At 51.5% G+C, this 16,860-nt stretch overlaps 7 protein-coding genes across 7 annotated transcripts; 3 read left to right on the forward strand and 4 right to left on the reverse strand.

Annotated features, from left to right (window-relative positions):
• Positions 1-390: 390 nt before the first annotated feature.
• Positions 391-1,389, forward strand: NCS54_01164300 (Peptidase-M43 domain-containing protein; the record flags this gene model as incomplete). The annotated part of the gene is made up of 3 exons (XM_053156911.1): positions 391-660; positions 709-1,253; positions 1,302-1,389. The coding sequence occupies 3 exons, from the start codon at positions 391-393 to the stop codon at positions 1,387-1,389; spliced, it is 903 nt and encodes a 300-aa protein (XP_053012886.1).
• Positions 1,390-1,444: 55 nt separating this feature from the next.
• On the reverse strand, positions 1,445-2,445 carry NCS54_01164400 (NmrA domain-containing protein; the record flags this gene model as incomplete). Its single annotated transcript, XM_053156912.1, has 2 exons — positions 1,445-1,796; positions 1,847-2,445. The coding sequence occupies 2 exons, from the start codon at positions 2,443-2,445 to the stop codon at positions 1,445-1,447; spliced, it is 951 nt and encodes a 316-aa protein (XP_053012887.1).
• Positions 2,446-3,807: 1,362 nt separating this feature from the next.
• Positions 3,808-4,488, forward strand: NCS54_01164500 (Hypothetical protein; the record flags this gene model as incomplete). The annotated part of the gene is made up of 1 exon (XM_053156913.1): positions 3,808-4,488. One exon carries the CDS (start codon positions 3,808-3,810, stop codon positions 4,486-4,488), a length of 681 nt encoding a protein of 226 aa, XP_053012888.1.
• A 1,040-nt stretch (positions 4,489-5,528) lies between these two features.
• On the reverse strand, positions 5,529-7,698 carry NCS54_01164600 (Hypothetical protein; the record flags this gene model as incomplete). The annotated part of the gene is made up of 11 exons (XM_053156914.1): positions 5,529-5,717; positions 5,785-5,825; positions 5,889-6,019; positions 6,075-6,124; positions 6,196-6,432; positions 6,493-6,691; positions 6,745-6,810; positions 6,865-6,900; positions 6,951-7,031; positions 7,085-7,130; positions 7,191-7,698. The coding sequence occupies 11 exons, from the start codon at positions 7,696-7,698 to the stop codon at positions 5,529-5,531; spliced, it is 1,584 nt and encodes a 527-aa protein (XP_053012889.1).
• Positions 7,699-9,764: 2,066 nt separating this feature from the next.
• Positions 9,765-12,312, forward strand: NCS54_01164700 (Glyco-hydro-79C domain-containing protein; the record flags this gene model as incomplete). The annotated part of the gene is made up of 7 exons (XM_053156915.1): positions 9,765-10,745; positions 10,801-10,823; positions 10,880-11,338; positions 11,395-11,429; positions 11,992-12,022; positions 12,093-12,100; positions 12,152-12,312. 7 exons carry the CDS (start codon positions 9,765-9,767, stop codon positions 12,310-12,312), a joined length of 1,698 nt encoding a protein of 565 aa, XP_053012890.1.
• A 686-nt stretch (positions 12,313-12,998) lies between these two features.
• Positions 12,999-15,175, reverse strand: NCS54_01164800 (AAA domain-containing protein; the record flags this gene model as incomplete). The annotated part of the gene is made up of 3 exons (XM_053156916.1): positions 12,999-14,716; positions 14,767-14,994; positions 15,049-15,175. 3 exons carry the CDS (start codon positions 15,173-15,175, stop codon positions 12,999-13,001), a joined length of 2,073 nt encoding a protein of 690 aa, XP_053012891.1.
• Positions 15,176-15,946: 771 nt separating this feature from the next.
• Positions 15,947-16,756, reverse strand: NCS54_01164900 (Hypothetical protein; the record flags this gene model as incomplete). Its single annotated transcript, XM_053156917.1, has 1 exon — positions 15,947-16,756. The coding sequence occupies one exon, from the start codon at positions 16,754-16,756 to the stop codon at positions 15,947-15,949; it is 810 nt and encodes a 269-aa protein (XP_053012892.1).
• Between the last annotated feature and the right edge of the window lie 104 nt (positions 16,757-16,860).

Here is a 16,860-nt window from a genome sequence, read left to right on the forward strand (position 1 = left end):
CTTACGGACTGCCAAAACCTTAAATCATTCCGGCTTCCAGAAAATCAGTGTCGTTGCCCCTAGTCCCCGGTCCTATCGGAGATGCCCATTTGAAACGTCTAAGCGGAAGAATTTGGGAATACGAGGCGGCTATGGGTCAGGTGCCAATGCGAGCGGGACTATCACGTCATGGTTAATACGAAGAGACCAGGGTTAAGTAGCCGTCTTTTTATAGACGATCTATGCTACAAGGAGCATATAGGCCGTTCGGTACGGTTATGGGTTGAGGATGGTCTGGCCCCTTTAGAGACGAGTACGAGTAACATCGCTTTTATGCGCGTACTTAAGTTTGAAACAAGACCACAGCATGATCCGGTAGTGTTATACACTTGCTGAGGCAATTGCTTCAACATGGAACTCAAAGGGCTTCTGGCAGCTTTATTTGCTGCATCCTCGCTTTCCTTGGGCCTTGCCCAACACCAATGCGGTTCCGTCAGACCAGCTCGTGAAGCCGTCAAGGCTGCACGTGCTATGCGAGCTGCTCAGAGAGCCGAGGCAAGCAATGATAAACCTTCTACTCTCTCAAGGCGGGCCTCGGGCTTGATCATCTCGACTTACCTTCACGTGGTTGAGAGTGAAGCCCAAGCTGGCTTTGTCACGGACCAGATGCTCGCGGACCAAGTAAGTCATGATGCAACAATACCTTGATTAATAGCTTACAACTTGAAGATGAAAGTCTTGAACGAGACGTTTGCGCCACACAAGATTCAGTTCGTCGTCAAGAATGTGACGCACACTGTCAACGATAAATGGGCGTCGGTTACTCGATTCAGAGAAAAGGACTTGGCCCTTCGTCAGGGAAACTATGACGATCTCAACATTTACTTTGAGACGGGTCTGATGACCGAAGGCTCTGTTACAGGTATCTGCAGCTGGCCTGTCGAAGACCCCGTTAACACAGGCATCAACGGCACCTCCTGGGCTGTGTACGACGGCTGCCATGTGAGCCCGGGCACGATGCCAGGAGGTCCAGGCGTTCCATGGATTTCGACAGAGGACAACAAGGGCAAGACTGCGACTCACGAAGTCGGACACTGGTTTGGTCTTTTTCACGTTTTCGACGGCTTCAGCTGCACGGGTGACGGCGACTTTATCGATGATACGCCTGCAACATTGAGTGCCTCGGTGGGCTGCCCTGTTGGACAAGATTCCTGCCCTGATCAGCCTGGTCTTGATCCGATTCACAACTACATGGACTATAGTAGCCATGATTGGTAGGTTGACTTTGTCATTGCTTTCGAACTGGTGCTGATCCGAAGTAGCTTGCACGAGTTCACCCCCCTGCAGGAAGAGCGCATGTATAGGACGTTTGAGACTCTGAGGAAGGGAAGAAAGTTCGACCTTGCTTGAGCAGGATATCCTGTTGATTCTTTACTTTGGTAGATACTCATCTCAAGACTTTACTCTACCAACCAGTTGTAAGCGCTCGGATAACAGCATCCGAAAGCGTCTCCAGCTCCGAATCCTTCAACTCAATGCTCTCGTTATCTGTCTTTTCATACAGCGTTCCACCCTCTGACCAGATACGTCGAAGAGTGTAAGAGACAGCATGTGGATTTCCTTCGCTCCATGCCTTTTGCTCCGCATCCTTAAGCTCTTGCAGGGTATAGCTTGTGGTAGTCCACGGCTCTCCGCCGGTTTGCTTCTCAAATTCGGCCAGGATGTCCTTGGAGGTGACAACAAAGGATTGGACTTTGAGTGCTTTGTTGAAAGAGGCCTCGGGGTGGCGGAGGGCAGCCACTGCGGCTTTTCCGACGCTGAAAGGCGTTAGTCATGTTTGATGCGCATGAACAAAGGACAAACTCACTCAGGCATTGTGGTGAAGCCAATCTTGCCCTCACCGTTATCAATGAGAACGGCCTTCTTGTTGGCAATATCAAAGCCTCCCGCCTCGACAGCCTTTGGCGACAAGGTAAAGTACATATCGACGTACGGTCCAGTGACTAGATAAGCGTACTTGAGACGCTTCACATTCTCCTTGATGTACTTGCGGACCTTGAGCTTGAGCTGGTGAGGCTTCTCAGTGGCACTCTGAGGACCGTATTCGATATCTGTGCCGTACTCGGAGGGGAAGAACCACTTGACAGAGGATGACTCTTCGGCGAGTCGAATGAGGTCGATTTGGGTCTCAAGGACGTTTCGGCCAACGGCGCTGACGACGGTGTCGACATTCTCGTAGGCATTCTTGACATCTTGCTCATTCCTGACATCTCCCGTGATAATATTGACACCCTTTGACTTGAGCTCGCCAATAAAATCAGCCTTTCTGGCGACCGTATCCTCAGAAGTAAAGATGCTGATCTTGGGAAACGAAGGCTTGGCGTTGACAATGTGGTTGGTAATATACTTGCCAATGGAGCCAGTAGCCCCAAAGATGAGGATGCTAGATGCCTTGAAAGAAGCCATTTTTGGTCGTGCAATTATTTTACAAAGGGCTAGAGGTCAAGTTTATATATCGCAAGAGGTTGAGGGGAAGGGCGTTATTGACAAATCCAAGTCTTGTAGAGTCGGGTATGGATCCCGAGCGGGGTCATTCAAGCACGAGATGTTTGGGTGAATTGATGAAATGGGCGGTTGCCTAGTAAAGCCCCAGTTTATTCACGGTGTCATTATCGCTCTGCCATGCATGAATTGTATCACCTTTTTTTCTATTGAAAAGGGGAAATATATGAGCCCCTGAGCGTAAGACCAACATGAGTATTTACTCACTCAATGGGTCAATCTTCGTTTCATTGCCACAATGCCCACATATCATTGATACAAACGAAATAATCACGATCCTTTGCAGGCTAGAATCACATCAAGTCTAGTAGTTTAAAGGACGCAAATGCACTTAAAAATAAACTGCCTTGATTCAGCTCGACTCAGCAACTCACAGTATCACAGTCAAGTGTATGTATGGGCTCCAGCTGGTTTTCTGGGCTTGGAGGATATGTATTTTGTTTTTACATGATACGGGGATTGCTACAGAGTGGTGACAAGAAAACATCGGCTACTATTGCAAGACATTCATTCACATTCTGTCTCAACGTGACTCCTGGGTGAGTCTGGCCGAGTGATCAAGACAACCTTGGAAGCCAGCACAAACTAGTTAATTAATCACAAGAACTGTCAGCAGGAAAAAAAAAGAAAAAGCAAAGTCATGAGACTGGAGGATCGGTGAATTCGTGATTCTATGAGCGGTGTACTGACAGTGCCCTGACAGTGCACTGCCAACTATCATCGTCACCATCCCATCTCATATATGGCTTTCGCGCGATGGCGATATGCTCTGGATGTCTCGGGTTTACCATCCACTACGTACGAGACGAACAATTCATGCTCTCCATATCAAATCCAAACGTGATATTGGCGTCACTTTCTATGACCTCTGTCTAACATGTTCCTCTGGGGTTCTATAAAACTCTGCATGCCAGTGAACTTGTCACTCACCGGCCCTGTTATGCCTACCTTTTGTATGCCATTTACTAACTCCCATCAAAAGGTCGAGCACTTTGAATCTGAATGTTCTGTTCTTGGTGGGATACACAATGCCTTTGTAAACGTGGCACGCCAACGCTTCAGTATAGGGCGAACAATACCTACTTGAACTTCAACCTGTTCAGCTCATCACTACAAACAACGCCTTCAAAATTGCCCTTGCTTCCACCCTCCCGTTTTCCGCTCTCAACCATCTCCATCCCGCTTCTTCCAAACACTCTGGTGAGTAAATCTCACCTCGAATCCATCCGACCAAGGCCGAAAACCAACCGCATTGGTCACAGCACCATGGATTCCGCCACCCTCACCCATTTCCGCGACCCACAGCTCTACAAGGACTTGGAGCAAGGTCTCCGAAACCTCATCCTGAGAAAGATCATTACGAACCATAGTGCGCCCAACTCCGCCGAAGACCCGAAGATCCGATTCTATATCTACGGCCTCCCCGAGCGTCACCGGTACGCATGCTGGTGCACCGACAATCCCAAGTGGGCGTGCAAGCGCGGGACGTCTTGCCCGCAGCAGCCCCGCCCTGTCCTTGGGCAGAACATGCGTCTGAAAGTCTGCGAGCGCAGACACAACAATGGATACCACTGTGACGACGGAGACTGCTTCAACCCACGAACTGAGGTAACGACCTACTTTCGAACCATCTTGAAGCCACGCCCGAGCTTCTCTCGACCAGCCTGGAGAGACAGAGTAGGCAGCCAGGTCGGAACCTTCAACATTTCTCCCGCTATGTACCACAAGTTTGTCGACGCGGTTTGCCTCCTAATCGCCGATCTACACGACCCCTTCACGGTTGGGAACAGAGAATGGAACCCTCATGTTCATGGTATCATTGGGTGGTATGGTCGACCTGTTGAGCGCAACGTCGACGAGTTGATGCACGAGACGATCAAGGCTCAGACGGAGCGTCTTGAGAGGGAATACATGCAGGCGAAGATTCGGACGTACAATGACCAGTAAACTGAGGGGTGGTTGAACAAAAGGCTTGATTGTTATTCTGGTCGAAGGAAGTGGTGCTCCTGGAGAAGCCCTAGTATTACTCACGACGTTATGAACTCTACGATAAATGACGAATCAAATCACGGTTTACTCTCTTGAATGATGTGTCTAAGAAACCCATCCTATGACTCAGCAGAAGTCCAAGCAAGCTGATTCAATGCCTATTCGGTATCCTATCCGATGAGCAGCGTTACCCAGAATTAACCAAACTATATATGCATCCGCGTTAAAAGTGAAACATAAGCATAGCGAGTTCAGTTCGACTCTTTACATGGCGCAATATATAGACTTATTCCTAGAGTTTTGGTCGAGCGAGAATCACTTAGTTGTCATATCGAGTCTTGTGGAATCACGGTGAAGTTGTTGCAAAGCCCGGCCTTTTCTTCAACCTGTGTGTATTTCCTCTGTTCTTCATCCTGAGATAATTCCCTCCTTCCTTTTCGGACCGCCGTGGCCGTCCTAATTGGGCCTAGTATATCCGACGAGCCGGGGATCACCCGGCCAGACATTGAAGGCACGTGACCACCCTCAGAGCTACGACTTACGGCGGGATGTGAACTGATTCGTGCCTGGCGTCATCGGGCCCCCTCCGCCACGCAGGCCTCATCCCAGATCGCGGGAAAATTGGCCATGGCGATCTGCATCATCGCAAATTGCCGGCTAGCTAGGCGCTCGGGAAGTGCCTGGCTGTCCATGCAACAGAGCCTTGTTTCTCGCATCCCCGTGCCTCAACCCGGCTTGGCAACATGGGTAGTCACCGGCTTCAAAACATTGTGGATATTACTGTCTGCTTCTTCCACTTAAAGTGACACAACTGCTTTCTTAGATGACGAACATGCTTCAGTAACTTGAATGACAGGCAGAGGAGGCCGCCGTGTCAGCCTAGAGCTTCAACCACTGATGGTCGTCGGATTTGAGAACCGGAGGGCAAGAGGCCCGCCAGCCAGGGGGAATGCTCCCAGTCCTACTCCAACCCAGCTGCATCAGACCTCCGACTCCCTTCACAAGTCATGGCTGCTCCTGGGCTGAGCTGCTTCCTTCTCTGTATCAACCTCCTTTTCATTCGCCAAGGCAGCCACACCGAACAGTTCGTCCATCTTCTCCAAGCTGAGCCCCTTGGTTTCAGGGACAAAGAACCAAACGAAGGTGCCCATGAGGACACAAAAGGATCCAAACATGAAGAACATTCCCTGCATCTGCGGTTAGTCTGGTAACTTGGACTTGGACTTGGACTTGATTGGGAGTAGCAGCACATACATAACCGGTTTCGCCCATTGTTTGCTGCATTGTAAGAACAGCTAGTAGGTAAGTGGTCAGCAAAGTCATGTTCAAATTCAACAAAACCAACATCCCACACTTACTCCGCGCGATGATAAAGTTGAAGAGCCACTGAGTGGCTGCGCCGAGTGCCACGTTCATGGAACGAAGCCGCGCGGTGGGAATCTCGCTCACAAGAATCCAGCAACAGGGACCCCAGCCAAATTGGTAGAAACTAATATTTGTCAGCTCAAGCCGTCTCGTCTTAGTGGTGTTCTGCTGGTACTTACGCCGCCCAGAGATAGATGCAAGTAATCGCGACATATCCAAACGGCGAAATCTGAACCGTTAAGTTAGCGACACGCTACAGGTGCCAAAGTTGCCTCTGCGAAAAAAAAGGAAAAAACTTACCGACTTGCCCGTGACTGGGGGCTCTACTCTTCCGTAGATTCCAATAATAAACATCACGACAGCCTGAGCAGCACTCGTCCACAGCAAGCTTCTTCTCCGGCCCAGGGAGTCTGCTGCAAAGACCAGGAAAATGGCGCAGCCGACCACCTTGACGACTCCATAGACACCGGTAGCAAAAAGCGACGTCTCTGTTCCCGTCATACCGAGGTTTCCAAAGATTTGCGGGGCGTAGTAGTTCTGAACTTGTATAAGCATATCATTCATCACCTAGACCGATAGCAGCTTAAAATCACTCACCACTGCATTCACACCAGTCATCTGCTGGCAGATCATCAGCGTGACTGTGATGAAAGTACGCTTCCTATTCCCCGGGATAAGAAACATCTCCTTGGCAAGCGCCACAGCCGAGGCATCTCCGATGAGCCTTCGCTCTGCTTCCAGTTGTTCGGCCATCTCTTGAATTTCGGTTCGAACATAGTCGGATTCGGCGGGAAGTCTGTCCAAGAGTTCAGTCGTGCGCACTGGCAGATTTTCAAAGACCCGTCGTACCTTCGTAGATTGACCAGAATAGTCGTGGCTCGTTCCCAGTCGTCCTGCTTGGCACACCATCTAGGACTATTCTGTTGTTAGCACTACTCAAGAGTGATTATGCAGGCTTTATGGTTGTACCTCTCCGGGGACAAGAACATTCCAAAGATCAAGAGGCTATCAAACGTCAGCATCTCCTTGGGTGTCTATGACAACTCATCGCCTACACTGCAGGAAGTGCCTGGAGAGACAGGGGCACAATATAGATGGCTGGGGCGGTGGCATGGAGAAGGCATCCATAGTTGGTCCTGTTGGAGAGTTTCAGATGAGGATCCATGTGCGTCATTCCTTTGGTACATACCAAAAGGCGAGCATGACGCCTAGAACGATGAAGAGTTGGTAGAAGGCTGGTTGATATGATCAGCATCTCCTGACGGGGTCTGGACAAAATTCATCCTTTGACTTACAGATCAAGCCTCCACGAATAGCCCGAGGGGCACATTCAGAGACGTAAAGAGGAACAAGAGTTGACGCCGCTCCAACTCCGAGGCCGGAGATGAATCGCCCGACATACATGACGGCGATGATTCCCTTGGCGGCTGAGCCAGCCTGGCAGATGACGCCGGCCGTCGTGAGCGCTCCCGTAGCAATCAAACACCATCGGCGACCAAACTTCTCTGTGAGCCACGAAGTGAGGAAGCAGGCCAGGAAACACCCTGCCTGCAAGGTCGAGACAATGTTCTGGTCCTGCGTGGCCTTGTGTTTAGCCGATGCGTCAGCGTAGCCAAAGCGCTTCTGAGTGTCTTCCATGGCCAGGACACCACCAATGGCGCCGGTTTCCCAGCCAAAGAGCATGCCACCGAAGCAAGCAGAGCAGACAAGGGCAATGACCCTCCAGGAGTAGATCTCGTCGGGGTCGTTGCGCATCGCATCGTTGCGCACGATGGCACGGAGGAAACGAGCAATCAAGCCCATGGCGTATAATTTTTCGACAGATGGTGTTAGTCGGTTGGTGTTGGTGTTGTTTTTGAACTAGAGAAAAGGCTTGATGTTGACTGTCTAGAAGTCGAACTCATCTATGGCAGCCGGCGATGGGGCCCCAGATATAAGTGAGTTGACTTTGCGGAGAAAACTCAGATCAAGGGTCAAAAGCAGTTCCTCACCCATCTTCTTCTTGGACTGTTAGTAATGGAGAACTCTAGTTGCGTTCCACGTAACAGATTGGCCCACCTGACTCGCCTCCAGCGGCCTAGTCTGCTCCTGCTCTTGGTGTGTACATTCGGAGTGGTGCCCGGATTATCGACAGGTTTCTCTGGCCAGAAGAAGGTCTGCCAGGATATAGACCTGGCAATGGGCTCTGATTTGTCTGTCCGCATCCAGTAGGCCACATCAATGGTGTGCTGTCCCGGATTGGTGACCGAATCTTGGTCACCCATTCCACGAAGAGCAGATCCTAAACTCACACACCCAAATGAAAGGGGCTTCTACTGGTTCATCCCAGTTTGCCCTTTTGGCGGCTGTCATTCAACTTTTGCGAATGCTCAAGCTCACTCATTAGCTGCTCAGTTTCAACGCATTGCTTCTCGGATCGAGAGAAGCCACGCGTAGAGACCACCGACTTCTAAGCATTCATCACGACAATCAAAGTCCACCTTGTTTCTGCTCTCCTTGATGGTTGAAGGCCATTATTCTCATCACTCCTTCATCCAAAACACCACCCAAAGAGGCCAAACTCGGAGACCTGTCCGATTCACAATGCGGAGATTAGTTCACATGGCCATGCTCAGGGACAAACTCCTTCCCCATGGGGGATTGTTGTTGTCAAAGTATTGGATAATCTTGCACTAAGAACTGCAACCCTCGGATGTGTCCGTGACATTCCGTATATCCGTACTTAGGTTCCGTCTTAGCACCATCGGGTTTTAGCAACGGCAATCAATATACAGTGGGGTGCAAAGTGTTTGAAACTTGTATCTTGTATCGGCCTCCTAGCCTAGCCCGATTAGGCCGGTTTTTTCAGTGCCGCTTTCATAACCGCTTTTCCTCCAGTGGTCTTTTCTTCGCCCTTCCGAGGAGATTGAGCAGGGCAATGTTATGGAAGTTAGACGGCAAGGCACCGTACGGCAGATGTTCTGGGCCGCCTTTGGTCGAAGATGCCGTACGCCGCTCGTGCCTCTTATCGGCAAAGTCAACGCAGAAGGCATCTATAATCTCTATAACTTCATTTTGCCGTGGTTTATCGAGCTTGGCGATATCTTCTTGCACGATAACGCCTCGATTCACACGGCCCGGGTCATCAAGAGCCTTCTCGAAGACCTAGGCATCGAAGTCATGAACTGGCCACCTTTCTCGCCTGACCTGAACCCCATCGAGAACCTGTGGGCCCTGGTGAAGGCCGAGATATATCGGTTACATCCTGAGCTCAACTACGCAGAGGATACGGTTGAAACGAAATATGCATTGGTGGAAGCTACGGTCGAGGCGTGGGATGAGATCGGGCCGCGGGTCTTGAAGAATCTCTGCTACGATGCCCAACAGAGTCGCCACAGTAATCAAGGCCAATGGCTGGTATACGAAGTATTAGACCTATTCAATTGACGACGAGGAAGATTGAAATTACATTGCTAAAGCGGCCATGGTTCCACAGCTAACTTGGGTTAGATCCAATGGTCGATACAAGATACAAGTTTCAAGCACTTTGCACCCGAGAACAAAGCCGATAACTTGCTTCATACATGTCAGTCTTCTGTGGCCGGAGATGTAAAGTTCCAAGATGATCAACACTAAAAAAAAAGATCAATGCGCAGAATTAACTAGTCGTTAGTGGCAGGGTAGTTCACGGAGAGTTGACCGACCTCTCTCTCCATGGCTCCAGCATCCCCGGACCCCATGGGGAGGCATCACCAGAGTTGGGGTATGGAGGTGAACTCCTCATACTTGGAAGAGAGAGCCTGAGAGATATAAAATCTGGGGAAAAGCCCATCATTGACTGACTCCGTTCCCCAGACCACAACCATCATCCTCTGCTTGAGACCCTCAACATGCATCGTCAAGTGGTTCAGGCCCTCTTATTTTCTTCTCTTGCCAGCCATGGCTTGGCTGCTGGAAACTCATACGACTTGAAACTTCACCTAACCAGCGAGAAGCCGGCTTGGGCAGAGAAGCTCTCCCCTCACCTCGCCGGCTTCAGCATTGAGATGGACCGTTGGCCCGACTGGGCCGGCCAGAGAGTTGGAAAGCCAAACGAGTACTTCAACCAACTTCTGCGCAACCTGGGCGAGAGAACGGGCCACATGCCATTTCTACGTGTAGGTGCCAACTCTGAAGACCGTTCAACCGTCGACCTGGGGATCGAGATCATGAACTCGACCTTCCCGGAGCCCACTGAGAAAGTCCCCAACCCAGAGGCGGACCACAACTACATCGGGCGTGACTTTTATGCCCTGTCAGGCAACCTGCCCGCTGGGACTCCCTTCATGTGGGGGATCAACCTCAAGTATCTCAACAAGACCGAAACGGTGGCTCAGGCTCGTCTGTTGGCTGAGACGTTTCAAGGCGAGCGTGCACGTCTCACAAAGCATGTGAAGCTTGCCAACGTCGAGATTGGCAATGAGCCTGATTTTTACGGCACATCTCGAATCAACCCTAATGGCACCTATGGCCCCGGATGGGACGTCTTCAACTACACCACCACTTGGCTAGAGTTCGCCAGAGCCATCAGCAAGGAGATTGACTTTGGCTGTGGAGGCTCTGGCAAGCCGACTCTGTCGCCTGGTGCCTTCACCAGCTTTGTGGCCCCCGAATGGACTCCAGCCGGCCCGCTTGACGCTGGCTTACTCGACGATGCTGGACTCAAGTGCAAGATCTCGCAGTTTTCGGAGCACTCATACTCTGGAGTGTTTAATCCCGATCGCGTCGTCCGACCTGGAGAGTTGATGGATAAGATTAGTGTCCGCGCCAATTTCACCACCAGGACCAGTCAGCGATCTGCTGTTCGGGCCTCAGGCTTAAAGTATCTGCTAGTAAGTTCTCAGATGGGTGCGACGACAAGACACAGACTAAATTAGCAACTTATAGGCTGAGACAAACTCGTATGCCAAGTAAGTGAAAGCTACTGAGGAGCTCCAGACTCAGCCAAATCTAATGCGAAGAACAGTCATGGCCAGCCAGGGCTGAGCAATACGGTAGAGAGCGCCCTCTGGGCCGCCGACTGGATGCTTCTTGCAGCTTCATCGGGAGTCGAGCGAGTGCACTTTCACCAGGGCAAGGGCTTCCGTTACAACGCCATCCAACCGACCAACGACTCGGAGGACGGGCTGAACATCACCCACCCACACATTCTGCCCTCTTACCACGCGCTGCTGATCGTGAATGAGGCCATTGGGAAGTCTGGACATTCTTACGTCGCCGAGATCCCGACGTCAAACATAACCCTTACCGCGTATGGCATCTGGGAGAAACAGCAGCTCGCTCGTGTTGTGGTGCTCAACACCCAGGTCTATCTTGGCGAGGGAGAGAGGCCGAGCATCAACGTGAACCTCGCCGGTCTTGACACAGATACTCCCGCCACGCTGAAGCTCCTGCGGTCGGAGAAGACGACAGCTCATACAGGACTGTAAGTCATGGCCGTCCCGCCGTCCCGTGCCAGGCAATGTGTGCTGATCTTTGTAGTACGTGGGCTGGTCAGAGCTTCGAGACCCTCTCTGGTAGGCCGGAAGGGGATGTGAAGGATGAAAAGGTCACTGGCGGGCGATTTAATCTCCCAGCATCTTCCATGGCACTGCTTACCTTTGGAAAGAAGTAGCACAATGTGGTGCGTCCAAACCGGGCAAGCGGGCGAAGGATTCACAAGGCTGGTCAGTACCCAACCTGAGGCTAAGGCTCTGGGCCAGGGTACCTAAGGAACATTGTCAAAGCGTATTATTATAAGGATTTATCAAGGCTTAGGATCATATTCATTAACTTACGGTAATACCTGCCTGACGTAGCTGCCCAACACTATAGCTTCCAAAAGTTCTCGACGCTCCGAACGTTGTCCATCACATAAGCAAGGCCAAACATGACAATCAGATGGCCACCCAAGTTTATTGATGTCTTTAGGGCCAGTACACATTTAGTCTCCCCATGCAAGGTAAATATATCATAGAGTATTGCTTCCTGCGAACCCGATTCGCATATAATACTTAAGTCTACTCTTTCTCATTGAGATATAAAGTGGAATGATTAATAAGATATGTCACGATCAGTGAACAGCTGACAATACTTAAGCGTCAGACAGTGTCGTTGGTCACGACAGGCAGTACGTACAAAACGCCCCCTTTGGATCTCCTACCTGCCGCTCTCAACAAATTCCATACATCCTATACCAGAATCTCCAGTAAGTAAACTCTCCAACTCTGCTCGTCAATCATGGATCCCGCTACCCAAGTCCTCTTCCTCGAGTCTCTCCTCTACCGGGACCTCAAGACAGCTTCCCAGCACATCATCAAGGAAAAGCTCAAAGACGCCCACGACGTTCAGCAGAATGAAGTTCTGGAACCGTACTACTACATCACCGGCCTTCCCTTTCCGTTCCGCGGAGGATGCTAGTCCCAAGATGAACAGTGCCGCGACCCTGAGTTCTGTCCCTGTAACCCGCGTCCCCTCATGGGGGTTAATATGCGTCTTGGTGTCTGTCATCGTGATCACGACGAAGAGGGAACCTGCTTTGGGAGGGACGGCGCTATGAGGGATTGCTTTGACCCGAGGAACGTGGCAGAGCCCTACTTTCTTGACATCCTGTCCCGTCGGTCAGAGCCCCAAACACCATGGTCACAGGAATAGAAAGAAAGATTGACCACTATCTTTGGGGGCTATGGAATTCCGGACAGAATGTATAACCACTTTGTCAATGCGGTATACGCCTTGGTTGACGACATGAACGACCCCTTCAAGGCGGGGAATGCAGGATGGGTGCCGCAGGTCCATGGCATACTGGGATGGTATTGTCAGTCAGCTGAATATTGCATCGAGGAGTTGGTGCGGTGTATGAGTAACGCCAAGGAAGATCGCCATATTTTAAAAAACCGACGACTTCAACGTGGTCGACGGTATCGAGAGGATTGGGATTGGGATTGGGACTTGGAGTAGACACATGGGGCATTGAGCAAAAGTCTTGATTGCTATTCTAGGCCAAAGGAAATAGGAATAATTCTACCTGCGTGCAATACTCAAGTTCCGGTGTATCATCGCAAAGACAAACTCATAAAGTCATCAAAGAAACCTTCCGTAACACCTCACAGAGAGTGACCCTCGACCCGGAGGACAGTCCGAAGGTGCTCAAACGAAAGCCTCTGCCCCTTGTGGCAAGCCAACAGATTAGCAGTCTTGAGCACGTTCTTGATCTGGCGACCGTTGAGCTCCAAGCCTGCCAGAGCCTTGATCTCATTCTCAGTGATTTCGTGGGCAGCTCCGCCGGCGACCTTGGCGTCGAGGCTGACGGCGCGGTTGAGGAAGCCTCGCCAGACGGCCTCGCGGGAGGATCGGTCGAGGGGAGGATACTCGAGGGACATGTGGATTCGGCTCTGGAAGGCCGAATCCATGTTCTTCACGCGGTTGGTCGTGAGGAAGAGGATGCCCTCGTAGTACTCGAGCGTTCGCAGGAAGATGGACACGATTCGGTTGCGCTCGATATCGTGGGGAGATCGAGCCTCGAGGAAGACGTCGCACTCGTCCAGCAAGAGGACAGCATTCCAGTTAGCCACCATCTCCAGGATACGGCCAAGGTTCTCCTCGATATCGTACGCATCGCTGCCGAGATCACCAGCGCTCATGATATACAGAGGAACCTTCATCTCCTCGGCCACCGACTCGGCGGTCAGAGTCTTGCCGATACCGGGACCACCAGAGAGCAACATGATGATACCCTTGCCCTTTCCAGAGATGATGTCGTCAAACACGTTCTTGTACTTGACCTGGCTCTCGGCGAATGCGAGGATGAGGTCCTTCTGGTCCTGAGGAAGGACAAGAGACTCAAAGGCCTGGTCGTTGAACTTGACTTCAGAGACGTCATCAATGAAGAATTCCATCCATCGCTTGTTCTTGAGCGAGTAACCCCTCACCATGGGGTATGTCATGAGGAGCTGGTCCTCAGTCAGAGGAGGACGCTGGGGAGTGGTATTCGCCTCGGCGTCCTTGTCATCGTCGTCGCTGAAGTTGTCGCTGGTGTGGATGGGGTTGAGCCAGACTGTGTGGTCGGGGTTCAACTTCTCCCAGTTGGCTCCATCAATGACAATCCGCGACTGAACAGTCTCCTTTCGGGTCTTCTCAGAGTTGACATGCCAGATCGCGGTGCCATTGTACGACTTGTAGCAGTAGCCACCAAGCTCATCAAACTTGCGGCCACGCTCCGTCAATAGTGCCTTGGCGGCATCGAGACGGGGGTGATACTCCAGAGGATAGCAAGGAAGCTCCGAGAAGGGCACGGTGCCAAAGAACTCGGGAATTCTCATGGTGAGGTCGGTCCAACCCATGTACTTGCCATCCCAGTCAATGATCTTGCACTGCAAGATGTAGAATGTGACACCGCAACCATTCTTCCCAAAGTGGCCCGAGTTGAACTTGACAGCCACAGGCTTGCCCTTCTCAGAGCCCCAGACTGTGCAGCCAGGAGGGAACAGAGTCCAGATGTGCTCAAAAGCAACAGCCCTGTTCTTGAAGTAATCCTCTCGAAGCTGGATGATCTCACCGAGCTCCTCCTTCATGATGTTGTACAGCAGAGTGACGTGCTCGCGAGTGGCCTCATCGTAGGCCGTGTCATCCTTAGCTGCGGAGAACTTGTCCCAGCGGTGAACGAAGCACTCAAAGGGGGCGTGGAACTTGAGTCGGGAGACACCGCAAAAGACACCAGGGTACCCATCAAAGACCTTGCCAAGGACGCGCTTCAGGTAGGGGGACTGGATGACGAGACTGTCGATGATGAGGGGCTTGTTGGAGTCGGCCTCCTTGGGCTTCTCTTTGTGGGTGTTAGCAGGTTCAGAGATACGTTGGTGGATGTAGACTTACTCTTGCGGATAATGACGGCGTACTTCTGAGTCTCCTCATTCTCAGCCGCCTCCTCAAGATCTGTGGGATACTTGTCTGTCCACGATCGATCACCGTGCTCGTCGTACTTGGCGTAGAGATCCTTGGTGTCTGCCAAAAGGCCAACCATGACCTTTTCCTTCTCCTCTTCCTCCTTCTTCTCCTCATCCCCATCCTTCTTGTCTTCGTCCTTCTTCTCCTCCGACTTGTCTTTGCTGGTGTTAGCCAATGATCTTGTTTGAGGTGTCGAATGCTCTGACTTACCCTCTGTGGACTCTGTCTTTGTCTCCTCAGTCTTCTCCTCCTTGACCTCAGGCTCAGTCTCAGCCGGGGTCACGATGACCACCGACGAGTCGTCGCCGCTCTTTGTTGACTCCATGGTGTCTGACATAATGTGCCAAAAGATATGTGTCTCTCAAAGCTTTAGGAAGGAGAAAGATTGCTTCAGTGTGACTTTATAAGTGACCACAGTCAAGGTTTGTCGAGTTGAATGAAGATGAAGAGTATTTTCCTTTGACTTTGTTGAGCTCCTTTATAGACTTCAAAACAACAAGTTGATACACTTCGCCAGCAGGCTACAGCAATCCATCTCGCCTCACGGCATGTTACTCATCCGCATCTAGCTCGCCAACCATCAGCAAAGACCCGTACTCGTAGCGAATCTGCCGTCTGAGGCGGAACGGGGCCCCTGCATCTCACAGCCCAGACAGAGGGGCAAGCAGGGCTTAGGCAACCCCCGCGGATAGGCATCAAAGCTCTCCAGGGGGGGACAAGTTACAAAGAAATCTCGAAAAGGGTTCTGATTGGCTTGATTGGTTTAGGGGCATTGGGGGCCTAAGATTTTAGAGAATTCGTGAATGGTTTGCACGCTGTCTGAAGGCGAGGAGTCATCGGGGAGGTGATCTTTGGCCATGGGCATTGCCGGCGCTAAACTTGATTCGGCAACGAGCTGGCGAGCTCCCCTGCACTGGCTGGGCACTGAGCCACAATCAGCTTGGCTCCCTCACTATCAGAGGCTATTCTAGGCTTCAAGAGATGGGATAGAATGGATTAGAGAGAATTGGCGTGAGTGAATATTCACGGTTGATATGGATGTCATCAATACTCAGTCGTGACAACTCATCCCGAGATGCCAACATTAAGCGCCTGTGTATGAACGCGTCTACAGGTTCCCGCCAGAGAGTATACTGGCAGCCGCCTTCTTAACGGCAGCCTGCGCAACCAGGAAAAGACTTGGCCCAACACTGATCCTAGCAACTCCAATCCTCGCCAACTCAGCCGTAGACAACGCATCTGCCGTTCCGTGCGCAAGCTTGACCGCGACCCGCCCGTCCAGCTCCTTCACCAGCGTCTCCACCCACGCCATCCGCAGTCCTCTCCCCGAGCCACCCCAGTAAAACACCGTTGTAGCCCCCGCGTCTAGGTACGCCTTGCCGCGGGTGATGGCCTCTTTTATCGTGTCAGCCTCGTTGAGGCCGGTGTCGAAGTGGAACATGTCGCAGCGGGCGTTGACGACAAAGTCTGGGCATCCTGCATCTGCGGCAGATTGGAGGGCTGTCTTGAGACGTTGGACTTGCTCGTCAATGGGGTAAAAGGCTCCCGTAGCAGGGATGGTATCCTCAATATTGGCGCCTACAACTCCAATCTCAACAGCCCTCTTGACAGTCGCAGCAATCTGATCTCCATACCCATCCTGCAGATCAGCCGAGAGCGGAATACCGGCAGCCTTGCAGAGCGTAGCGATCTTGGCGACGGCGTCAAAGTTCTGTTCCAGGCTGAGCTCCTCGTCCTTGATGCCTAGCGAGGCAGCAATGGCCCAGGATGCGGTGGCGAGGGCCTTGACTGGCTTTGCTGCATCGTCGTTTAGCGAGACGACCGTGTTGAAAGAGGCTACGTCCCAGACGTTGGGGAAGACGATGGGGGAGGAGGGCTTGTGGAGAGCCTTGAGCTGTTTGGCAAAGTCGTTGGCCATGATGAGATCTGTGAATGGTTACTCTAATTTTGAGTAGAGAAAGGCTAGTTATCAAGAAAGAAATGGCATTTATAGGCTAAGATTCATCCTGTTGAGTCAGAGTT

The sequence above is a fragment of the Fusarium falciforme genome, chromosome 9 (assembly GCF_026873545.1).
Source record: "Fusarium falciforme chromosome 9, complete sequence".
Lineage (NCBI taxonomy): Eukaryota > Fungi > Ascomycota > Sordariomycetes > Hypocreales > Nectriaceae > Fusarium > Fusarium falciforme.